General features: G+C 26.4%; 1 protein-coding gene across 1 annotated transcript; it reads right to left on the reverse strand.

The window, feature by feature from the left end:
- Positions 1 to 10,134: 10,134 nt before the first annotated feature.
- Positions 10,135 to 11,136, reverse strand: LOC145832014 (bromodomain and PHD finger-containing protein 3-like). The gene is made up of 2 exons (XM_082939380.1): positions 11,016 to 11,136; positions 10,135 to 10,652 (listed from the first exon to the last, which is right to left on the reverse strand). Exons 1-2 carry the CDS (start codon positions 11,133 to 11,135, stop codon positions 10,218 to 10,220), a joined length of 555 nt encoding a protein of 184 aa, XP_082795506.1. The 5' UTR covers position 11,136; the 3' UTR covers positions 10,135 to 10,217.
- Between the last annotated feature and the right edge of the window lie 1,780 nt (positions 11,137 to 12,916).

Consider the following 12,916-nt stretch of genomic DNA (forward strand, 5'->3'; position numbering starts at 1 on the left):
CATTTAAAATGAGTCTATACATTACACAAGTCACACTCTATACTATTTTGAGGATTTTTACATGCATTACCACACACTCTACAAGGGTATTCTAGGTTTTTTATATGAGATAATTAAATATTTAAAACAAAACAATGTCATTAGATAAAATTTAAGAAACAAATTGGTATTTAGAAATTTTACTACACTTAAAACAGGACCATTGGCCACATATTTCACAATATATACAATTATTTTTTACACTATTTGTACACACTAAACAAATATATACAATTTTTTATTAACAGATTTTATACAACTCATCTAAATAAAACAAAAATATATACTATCACTAATATGTAAAGATAATAAACATCTATTTATTTTTAAACTTTATTAAGGTTTTCTATACATTCTAATATAATAGCAGGTGAATTATCAGATTTTTTAATTGTGATAATTCCATTTTTCACCCAGGCATACTTACAACTGTTTTTTTCAAAATCTCCTAGCATGACCAAGGAGAATCCTACTAGATTTTGTCAAGTTCTTATTAACAAAAACCATACTGGCATTCAAGTAAGTTCCTAAAAGAGGCATTAGCAAACTTTATTTTTCCTTCACGATCTTATCCTTCATGTCCCTAGATTTAAATGCTTCTTTTCTTGGTTAGTTTCCGCTTTGACTGGCTTCATTCTAATAGTGTCAGTTTGGCTTCATTCTACCTTTGGATCATTTTTTTGAACTTATTCATTACAATATTTTCAACTTTTTCAATAGTATCTTTAACAGATATCCTTTCAAATTAAATGTTACTTTTTTGTAACCAGTTTTGTATCTTATTAAGCTCAAAACGTTGAGCTACTTCCTTCACCTCAATTTCCATAACCTTTTTTGACAACTTTTCATTACTGAGGTTGACATCTTTCAATTATTTCTTCATTATAATTTAACTTCATTATTTATATCTTCAATTTCCTGACCCATGTAGATCAGAAATGTTTCAACTCATTGTTGACTTCCGCTTGACTTGCTAGCTTTTCATGCAATCCCTTGGTTTCACTATGGAGCATATAAAGTTTATCATTTAAAGCCTTTGAAGTCTCCTCCAACCTCTCAATCATCTTTTTAAGTAGAACAGATCACTTTCAGCCATTTTAATTTATTATTTTATTTAAACCTTATTGAAATAGAATGAAACTTTTTTTCTTTTTTTTTTTTTAAATGATAATAAACTCCTTCTGAGTTAAAAAAAATTAAAGTATTCTGAGTTTAATTGAGTCATCCTGATTCCTGAGATTTTTAAATTTAGATAGTCCTGATTTTGTGGTACCCTGCTTTTAGTTAATTTTGTTTTGTCTTCGGCACTGACAAACTGAGACTATGTTTTTTTTATTCATAGTAGTTATTAACTCAGTTTTTCTTATAATTTGATTGCTTTTGATTATTTTTGTGCAGTAACTGATTTTGGACTTTGGCAATTGTTGCAGCAGCAGCATTAGTGTTATCTAAAGTAATTTTCTTTGAACATTAAACAGTTAATAACCTTTTGGATGTTTTATCTTAAATTGTCATTCTTAAGAAATTTTTTGAATCAAATAGATTTCGAAATAAAGTTTTTTGCACAGTTGTGAAGGTGATTTTCTATTCGAACACCATTGCGACTAAAAGTCACTATTTTTTCATATTAATAAATTAATTTGCTTAAAGCTTTCAGATTATTTGTCAAAAATTAAATAAAATGTAAAACAGTTTTTAAAATATTAGAGTTTTGATTTGAATTGTCTAACATGTATTTCCACAAGGTTAAGCAAGCTATTCAAACTAAAAATAAAAGAAGTCAGTATATTGTCAATAGAGTTATCTTTTCACTTTCGGAAATAACTAAAGAATAAACCTTAATCAAATTAAGAAAGAAATTTGATAGTTAAATCTAGTTTTGAGTTTATTGAAACACTAAAATAGGTTCAACCATTAAACACAGATAGTTGCGTAACATTAAATTTTAAATACATTGTTTATGAAACGACAAAAAAAAAATGCTCGAAAAGTTTGGTATAAGGATCTGGTCACCAGATCGAAAGGTTTTTACTTACACTAGATTCGATTATCACCTAGGATACAGTTAAATGTCTTAAGGTCAAAACTTTGTATACAAAAGTTCCATTTGAGGAAACTAAAAATAAGTTCAAAAAAGTTGTGTACCGTAACGTACTACCGTTTAGATTTAGATTTAATACTTGCTAGATCAAATTTAGTCATAACTTGAAACAAAATATCCCAAGTACATGTTTACAAACCATTGTTCTCTCCAATGATGCAGATTGACGAATTATCTCTCCACTTCCTTTGTTGCTAGCTATTTAGCTCGTAAACCAGTTTGAGATAGACTTACTGAGTAAACATATGAATCCTAAAATGTATTGTAGGTACATTGACCACTCATTTTGCATTTTTGAGAACAAAACACAGATACAGCAGTTTCATGAAAAAATAAATAAAAAGGACAAAGACTAGAAATTTAAAATACAAACTTGTCAGAAAGATAAACTACTTAATCAGAAAAAAAGGAGTAAAAATAACAAACTTATTGCTGTCATTCAACTAGATCAGCTTATCAACTATAACTCGTAATCTTGAAAAAAGACACTTAATAAAGAAAATTTACAACAGAGACATTAAGTTTAGTCGGAGAAAGTTTAAACATAACGAATAGTAAAAGTAAAAAACTTTTAATAAACTATTTATTCCTAATAAAATTTATGAATGAACAATTACATTATATAAAGATTTTAAAAATTAAAAAAACATAAGAACAGAAATACTTTCATAAAAAAACATTATATTAACTATTGTCATAAAAATTTAAAAGTTTCTTCAAAAACAACACCAAATTTTTCCATTATATTGGTGGGTAAAAATTCGTGTTGCGTATAAAACAGAAAATTTGGGTAGAATTTTTTTTTTGAATCAATAAGTGAATTATATGAAAGTTTCGTAAATATAAACTTTAGGCGATCTAAACAAACAGTATATTAATGAGACTGAACGACAACTGTTTGGGAGAATAAAAGAAAACACAACTTTAACTGACAGTGCAGTGATTGAAAACACTGAAAACTGAGTATATTGAAAAAATTATGATAAATTTTAGAACTATTTTCAAAAGTTTTAAGGTGTGTGACTCTTATAGTTTACTATTTTTAGCAGAAGTTTTACTAATAAAAATAAATTAATCTATTTTGAATAACCAACTTTGTCACGATAAAGGATCAGTCAACAAAAACAAGTTTACAAGGTTTAATCATTGGCGAAAGTCTACAGAAAACGAAGCCTGGACTTTCATATACCGTGAGACAAGCTCAAGTTTACAAGGTTTAATCATATCAATTCGATCATCAGACCACAAGCTCTCGGTAGACTGAGACCAGTGTTGTCCTGATTAGGAACCATCAGTCAGTCACAACCGAAAATAGTTTATTTTGATTTGTTTAAACAACTTATTTTTTGTTAAGTTTTTGATTATTACTTGTGCATTTTGATTAATTATTTAGCTTTAATCGTATTATATTGTTTCAATTACTTATTAAGTATTAAATATTTTTGACAACGGAATATATTAGTTCCGAAAGCTGATCAAACTTGTAAAAAAGTTTGTAAAAACTAAAAAAGTGATTTTGCATTGGGTTGTTATTTAAAAGCTTTTAAACTTATCATTTTTAAACTATTGAAGTTGGCTAGCTTAATTTTGATGAAATATAACAAGGTTAATTTTATAACAGAGCACAGTTGTTAAAAATAGAAATAGCTAATGTAGCAAAAATACTGTCGTTAAAAACTAAAAAAATAACTTTCAAAGTTTTACAATACTCAAGGGTCGGCAGCATTTTACAATTCGCGAGCAAATTAGGGTTAAGTTGCTCATGGGCCGCACTTTTCATAAAAAAGTTCTTCGCAGGCCGCTAGTATTAAAAATATTTATAGTAGTCAGTATAAAAGATGTTTAAACCGAAATGAGAGAAAATAAGCAATAAAAAAGCACTAGTGAATAGTAATTATTAAGATAATAACCACATTATAAGTTTACGAGAGAAATTATTTTTAGTGTTTTAATGAAATACGCTTTTGGCCAAAAAGTATATCGCAGTTAACCGACCATTTTTATAACTTAATATTGTATTAGAAAATGTAGTTTTTTGTTATATTGTATCTTAAATCTGTTTGCACATTTTTACGGCAAAACTTAAAGATTAATACCATTTTAGTTTTTGTTTATTCAAAGATATTAATAAAAGAACCTAAATATAAATTTAAAAACTGCTGTATAAATTTTTTTGATTATTTTTGAAACTTTTTTGCAAAACTTTGATAAAAAAACACAAACAAAAGTAGAATGTTCAACTTAAATTACCAAGATCGTAAACTTTTAGATATTAAACAAAAACAATAGAGGACAGTTTATAAACTTTCATATTTGAAATATTCCTATTTATTAATAAGTTGTTTCTTGACAACTGATAAAAAAAATTTTTAAGCTCTATATGACGTACTAGATTTTATACGACTTTTGCAAATTAATCAAAACTTTATTATACAATTTTTATTGTACTAGATCTACCAGTTCAAAGTTGATAAGTTGATCTAATTAAAGCAAGATGAAGACAGATCATTTGCGAATTATCGAGTTAGAAAATCAATTAAAGATGTTCATGGTTAGTTTCAGCTGTTTAAAATGATAAGAACAAATTTTAATTCTGCAAGTAATTTAGGTATTTATAGTATTTATATAAAAAATACTTAAAAATTTAAGCTAACCGTTTGTCAATAAAGATCCTTAAATTTAATAAAAGCTAATTTTCATAGTATTTTTTTTCTTTCTTAACACATATGAACAGAACAAATGTTAGTTCAATAAAGAAAGAGTAATGTAAAAATTTGTCTTCTATAAACAACTTATTACTTTTTAAATCTTCTGTTTTTATTTAAACGTAGTTTTCTAACTGATTTTTTTTAGATGAACAACGAAAGGCTTAAGAATGAAAAAAGAAAACTCAGTTCTCAATTGAGAAGAAAGGATGAGATTATTTACAAGTTAAAGGGAGAAAACATTGATAGGAAGGAGGTATATAGTACTCATATTATTTTGATAACTTACATTTAAAAAATATTGCTTTTTTGTAAATATTTATAAAAATTTTACATTTAAGATTTTTATTCAAACGTATTTTTTAATTAAAACAATTTTAGATGACTAACGAAATGCTCGAGGTAGAAAACAAAAGATTAAATTCTCAATTAAGAAGAAAGGATGAGATCATTCACAAGTTGAAGAAGGATAAGATGTTAGGTAGGAAGGAGATATCGGATGCTTGGAGGGAAATATACAATATTTGTGCAATTAATGATAATCTTGAGAAGAAACTCAATATGGTTACAAAAGAAATGAATCTTCTCAAGGAAGATCAGGCAAGACTCAAAAGTAGCAGCTTGAGTGTTGAAAACGATAAAATAAAGCTGCTTTTTGCGAACGCGACATTAAAGAACAAAATTGAGACTTATGATAAAAAGTTTAATGAGGAAAGTGAAAAAAGATTGAAATTGTTCATTGAGCGATCAATTTTAAAGGAAGCAAATTCATATGAGTTTAAAGAACAAATCACAAAAATTAAGACTCAAAATGAAAAAATAGAATGCTTAGAAAAGACTATTAACTTGAATGCTCTTAGCATATATAGGTTAGAAAATAAAAACAAAATCTTACACGATAATCTCCAAGATAAAAACAACTTGTGCAAAAATTTAACGGAAAAAATAAACGAACAAAAAGATTTTATTAAACATAAAAATGAAAATTTTGAAACTTTAAAAATTGAACTTAACAAAATGATAGATGAAAATAACAATATTAAACAATTTAAAAAAGAAAATATAAAAAATAGCAAGTACATAAGTAGCTTGAAAAGAAAATCTGAAGAAAAAGATACAAGATTAAAAATTCTAGAGAACAGCTATAACGAACTTTATAGCAAACTAGTTAATGAAAGACCCAAAAAACGGAAACTGAGATTTTTTTGTTTTTAGATTTGATTGTAAAATTGCTCTCGTGTCGAACTTTTAAAATCTATGTTGTATATTTTACATCTCATAAATGATTAGTAAGTTTATTTGAAATGCTATTTTTAACTATTCTGTTTTGTCTATCACATTTTGTGTTGTTGTATCTAAATTCACCTTATGTGGAAATTTTCTGATATTTAAACTTGAGCAGTTATAGTTTTAGAAAAGTTCTTTGAACTTCTTTTATTTATCTTTTACTTTTAAGTTAAGTGCTATTTTAATTGCTTAATTATTTAGAAATCTCATTTGACTTTATTTTGGAACGTTTTTTGTTTTTAATTTTTTTTATTTATCAAAGTAACGATCTTCATGTGAAAAAGTATGCTTGTTACTTGCTCTTAATTGAAGTTTTTAAGTTTAATGTTATTTGTAGCAAATTATTGTTTGAATTCTACAACAATGGTTTTTTAGAGTTCTTTTTGGTATTGATTTAGTTTTCAAGCAACGCAACATAAGTGACGCTTAAAGTAACGCACTATAAGTGACGCTTAAAGTAACGCACTATAAGTGACTCTAAAGTAACGCACTATAAGTATCTCTAAAGTAACGCACTATAAGTGACGCTTAAGTAACGCACTATAAGTAACGCTTTATTATGCAAAAGTTATAAGCTTGGTTTTATTGTTTTTACTACAAAGTTCTTGTTGTTTTATTTTTACAAAGAAAATACATTCTGTTTTGTCTTTCAAAAGAAAAGCAAAGATTTTGAAGAAAAAATTAAAGAATCTGCAAGCTGCTAATAAAGATTAATTATTTACAATAAACTTCAGATGTAAAATATTCTATACTTATTTCTAATCTAAGTGCTAACAAACTATTATGACTTCAAAGAGTAGGATGCATAAATGTTTTATATTTTAGTCTACAACGTTTTACATACAGTAAAAATAAATTAAGCTTTATACCTAAAGGTATATAAAAATTAAGAATAGTGTAGTAAAAAACATATGTGTATTTTTTACAATTTTGATGTACTAAATGTTTGTTGAATAAAGTACTTAGTAACTGATTCCTTTTGAAAAGAGTTAATTAAAAATAAGTATTAACATAAAGGTTTATGGAAACTTTTACTACAATTCTCTAAAACATTTTAAACTTTTTTTCATTTTTTTATGATTTTTATGATATAGATTTTTACACAGCACAAGTACTACAACTTTTAAATTGTTTAGGAAGTTAAATTATGCGCAGTAGACTGTGCATGATGTATACTTCTTATACAAATGTGTTTACTTGTGCCGTTAATCTTTCACAATAAAATGAAGAAATCAGACTACAACCATAGAACTTAAAAAAATCCTTTAAGTTTACAAAAAATTACATTTCTTATTTTTAGTTAATTGTCAATGCAGTTTAATTGCCTTCTTTTAAACTATTATTAAAAACTAAAAAGTAGATAAGACATTCGCTCTTAAAGCTTTTTTTTATAAAGTGTAAAAGCTCTTGTATTTAAGATATTTAGATACCTGTAGCGAGCTATTCGAAGGGTATATTATTTCAACTAGTTTAAGTATTTAAAGTTTAGTTTTGTATTAACTGCTAGGCTCTACTTATTCCAAAAATTCGGGTCGGCAAACTGGTGACCTAAGTATATAAATTTGACCAGCGAAAAAAAAAATTAGACACACACACTAGATGTTCTGGTATTTGAAAAAAAAAAGTTTTAAGTATATTTCACGAAAAATCTAAACTCGCATTAGATACGCGGGTCTGCTATGAAGAGTGAAAATTAAAACATTACTGCGGCTCGCAAATGTTTTTACTTTAAAAAGTTTTCCCGCAACCACTTTATGGACCCCTGATCTAAATAGTTTTAATCAGTTTTTTTTCTTGTCGGAATTTTATTTCTATCCCAAGTCCACCTAGTATTAGTTATATCAAAACTTAGTTTTTTTATTTTTAAATGACTTAAAAAGTGCAAAGTACAAAAATTACTTACTAATTTCAAACAGTTATATTGATAACAACTTTAAAATACTAATATTTTAACAAACCAATAAATATTTCCGTACCTTATACAAACTAATTTTAATGAAAGTATACTAGAGTTTTGTATATACTATTTAATTTTAATGATTAAGAATATTACTATAGATTAAATAGAGCTATTTACTAATAAAACTACTTTTTACAGAAAACATAGCATAGCCGTATATGCATCGACTTATTTTTATTAGCTAATAACGTAACACGAGAATAATTAATTCTTTAATTAAAATAAATTTAAGTTTCGCTCTTGTTTAGTAGTAAAGCGTGTTACACTTTAAAATAAGATGTCAAAATTACTAAACATATGAAAAAAGGAGCATACTATGATTAAAAATAGGTTTAATATTTTTTTCAAAGATTTACTAAAAAAATGTTGCAAACCTAGCAGTTTTTAAATGTAGTATAAAAGTAGTAATATAAAAGGCTAATTGTTCCATAAAAGCTACCGTGGTATAACTTCAAAGTATTTCATTTATTTATCGACTTTTTTAAAAATCAATTTTGAAAAGTATAACTTGATCGGTTTTATGTAAAGGTTTCTTTTTCTAATTAAAAACTTAATCGTATAAATTTAACATTAAAACACTAATTTTTACCCAATTTAACTAATAATTTTAATTCTTATTAACAAAGTACATGACTTTGAAAATTATAAACCAAATTAAATACCTAAACCAGAAACCTATAGAGTAGTGGTTTTGAAAATTCGAATATGATAAGTTAAAAAAAAGTATTTAAAAAGATTTTGTTTTTGAACAAAACGATCATAATTAAGTAGAAAAGTTATTAATATTTGATATGTATCAAAACTTAGTAACATAAAAACTTAATTTTTCCTAAAAACATGGAAAAATACTCAAAAATACAAAACATGAAATATAAATTTACTAAAGTTTTTTTAATATTTAAAACTTCTAAGGACAAGCAATTTATGTTCCAAAACTTCATTGAAGTGATGTTACTTAAAAGAAATTAAGGTAGACAAAAACAAATTAACTTCTAAAAATGCAAAGTTTAAATAAACAGACAATGCTCAATCTTTTACATGAAACAAATATTGAAAAATTAACGTTATTAAGTTTTACAGTTAATACAAGATGTTATAAAATTCAAACTTTGTAGGTTATTAAGGGAAAAACATTGAAAGTTTAATTTATTGATGAAAACGTCAAATGATATAATTTTTCAAGTTGATCAACGAAGCAATAAAAGAACATGATGTGAAAATGACATTATTAAATTTTAATTATTTTCATGATTAGGCAAGTTATTAATAAGACAATGCTAGACCACAACAACTTAAAAAAAATATTTCAATAGAGTTTTAATAGATCTTTTAGTTGATAAAACATTTAAAAGTTTTTAAAATTTATTAGTTTTTAGTTTCACATCATTAGAGAAGTAATATGAGAAGTATCAAAATATTTACAATAAAATCTGCAAAAAATAATGACTGCGCAAAAAACGTACAAATAAACGTTAAAAAAAGTGCTTTTTTATTTTAGTTTAAAGAGGATACAACAATAAAATCGATTATAAAAATCTATATAACTTGGTAAAAAAAAAATTAAACAAAAACACTAACACTTATATCATAAGTGAATAAATTTAGTTAGTAGCTTTGAAAATAATGATTTGAATGCTAAAGCTAGTTTTTCAGAAGTTTTTTATTTTAAAATAGATATCAATGACTATTTATAAATTTCGTCTAATTATACCGTACAGTTGCCTTGGAAATACTTTGGATACAATTTTTTTTTTAGAAAGCAAATTAAAATTAACGACATTGAACACCATGAATCGTAAAAGCAAAATAAAATCATTAAAAAACTACAACAAGCTGCTAAAATATTTACAGCATATAAGGAACATTATAAAACTGCATGATTATTTGAATTTCAATGTTTCTACAAACAATAAAACTTTCAAGCTTTTCTACTAATTGCAACAAGGGAAAAGAAAATTTCTTAAATTTTTTTCAGATTTTACCAGCATGCTGAAAAAATTATCAACTCATTTAAATCTAATATTTTTGATAAAATATAATTTATTTTCGTTCTTTTACATAGCATTTATTGCATAAAAACCTTGTGTATTTCTCGTATCCTACATAAACTCAAAAAGTACCACTTTCATTCTTTTGTGACGTCACACTCTTCGTTTGCAGCCGATTCTCCTGACGACCACTCTTCGTCCTCCTCAGATTCCGATGACGTCACCACCTCCTCCTTGACTTTCTCCTTGTGCTGCATGGCCCTGGCGTAAGCTTCCCGGATGTTTTTCCGCGCCCCCGCCTTCCTGATCTGGTTTATTATGACGTCATCCCGCCCATTGTCCCCTCCCAGCTCCTCCAGTTTGTTGCCAGGCAACCACTGCCACGTGCGCTTGGCGTCGAAGAATAGCACGAGGAACAAGAGGGACTTTCCCCCGTTCGGGACGCCCCCACCGTGAGATGATGACGTTGAGGGGAAGGGAGTATTTCCCTCGCTGAGAACCTTGTCTGGGGGGACAGGGATGGGCACCCCCTTGTGGACGATCCCTGATTTCGGCATCAGCGGGTCGATAACCTGAAATTTTTTTGAGACAATTTTATTTATTTTCATAACTTAATTTTCAAATCGATGGCACACAAACCTTGTTATATCTGTTACGCATTTTATTTAGAACTTTATTTTATTCTATTGTTAGAGATATGCTTAATATCATTATCTTTGTTACAGGGCTGCCAAAGATTTATTAAATTTAAACTATACGTATTTTTCTTTATTTTTCTGATAGAGTTATGCTTGAGTATTATTATTTTTTAATTCTTAATTGTTTGTACCCTTATATTCGTGTATTAATATATTTAAAAAAAATTTTGTTGACTTTTATTCGTTGAAAAATTTGCAAAAAAAAACTTTTTTTTTGAATAATTTAGTTGTACTGACCATGGCTGGGTAGGGCGCGTATCCCCTGCACTTTGCCCACACCAAATCAAGAGGCTTTATGAGGTGCATGTTGTTCATTTTTGTGACGTCACAATCGTCCTCGTCGCTCGATGACGTCATCACGTTGAAGTTTCCTGAGATTTTCGGTTTCATAAGTTACTGCTTAAATAACACATATATTTTGGTAAACTTTCTTTGTTCAGTTTTAATAAAAGAAACAAATAATCATCAAATGCTCCTTTGATGCTTTATATCTTACTTGAGTTGACCTTATAACAAAGGATGTTAAATGTCTTTAAATTTCACACATTAATGTTTACTTTTCTACTTACTTTTAATCATTGTAGCTCTTAGTTATAGATACACTTTTGTCAGATAAAATAACAAATGAACATTACTGCAAAACTATTCACTAGGCTGCATTGTTGACTACGAACTAAAGTCTTTTTTTAAACTGCCTAATTAACTTAAACTATTAATTTATAAAACTCATAAACAAATGTATAGTTGCTTTTTTTTCGTTAGTTTTGAAAATAATTATCTTGACCGTTAAAAAACCTAATCATTTTTTCGTATAAGTAAGATAATGAATTAAAAACAAGATTGAAAAATTGTATTTATAACTTCTACTTATTTCTACTTATGTAAGAAGTACGATAAAGCAAAAACAAATTAATTAGTACAAGAATAAGAGTCTGAGTTTACCTTATTTTATGTGAAAGTTACAATAGTTATAAAATACTTTTGGATTTTGTCTTCTATTTGATAAAAAATTAACAAAACTCAGTGAAAACAATTAAGATTATTTAATTATTGTTTTTTTTGACTTATATAATTATTTTTTGACATTGAAAATTCTTATGTTGGTTTATACTCTAATTGTATAAAAAATAAAAGTATATTTTTTTAATTTTGGTGAATAATATTTATAAGTATTAGTGCTAGGAAAAACTCTTGTTTGTAACTAGCAAAATTCTATTATATATAGCACCTTTGTAGTTCGCTACTTTGGATAAGTCTTAATGCAAATATATATTCTAAACTTCCTAAAAGAAGTTGTTTTATTTGTATCAAACCTTTATTAATGTTGCATTACTGAACTCTTCGTGAATCCTAAGTTTAATTCAGATTTTTTACTTAAATTTTCATATACATATTATGTCATTAAAGCAAAGTTTTCCATACCTATAAACTAGTTTAGTCTCAATTTTATGGCTTGTAAGCGTGTACCTAAGAAATGCGTACTTAACAGGAAGAAATTCACATCCAAACCAGAGTCTAAAACAGCACAAATGCAGCTTTTATAATAAAACTTTGTTCAACAGTTTTTACTGTTTTTGATAAATAACTCTTCAAAACACATTATGTTTCAAGTCATATAAAATAAATTTTCAACGGTTAAAAAAAAAATTCACTGCTAAATAATAAGTAAATATTTGGTACTTTTCACAGCAAATTTTCACACAAAAAAAAGATTTTTTAACAAGCTAAGTTAAGTTTTATAACCGAAATTTTTTACTTTGTGTCAAAAATATTACTAAAAAAATTGTTAATTATTTTTTATGCCTTGTTTATCGTTAAAACTTACAAAATTTTTAAAGATATCCTTAACATTTATTATAGATTTAATTTAGCAATTATTAATTTTGATGATAATAAAATTTTAAATCTCGAAGTTAAGTACATACTAGATAGTTTCTGAAAGATGTTATAAAAAGTTAGGTTTTGGAAATTTCAAAAGACAATAATGAGTACAAGATTTTTTCAATAATCTATATTAAAAACTCTGAGTAACTGAAAAGTAATTACAACCAGGTGACCTCTTTCCGAAAAAGAAAAAAAAAACTATTGTGAATATAGCGCTAAACCATATTAAGAGGATAAGGGGGTCCAATATTTTT

The sequence above is a fragment of the Thalia democratica genome, chromosome 3 (assembly GCF_965202585.1).
Source record: "Thalia democratica chromosome 3, ktThaDemo2.hap1.1, whole genome shotgun sequence".
NCBI lineage: Eukaryota > Metazoa > Chordata > Thaliacea > Salpida > Salpidae > Thalia > Thalia democratica.

Bases quoted from the DNA above. Each gene is read 5' to 3' on its own strand.
- LOC145832014 (XM_082939380.1), bottom strand. From the start codon at position 11,135: ATGACGTCATCGAGCGACGAGGACGATTGTGACGTCACAAAAATGAAC. The intron at 10,653-11,015 runs GTCAGTACAACT...AAAAAATTTCAG, and splicing joins ACGCGCCCTACCCAGCCATG to GTTATCGACCCGCTGATGCC.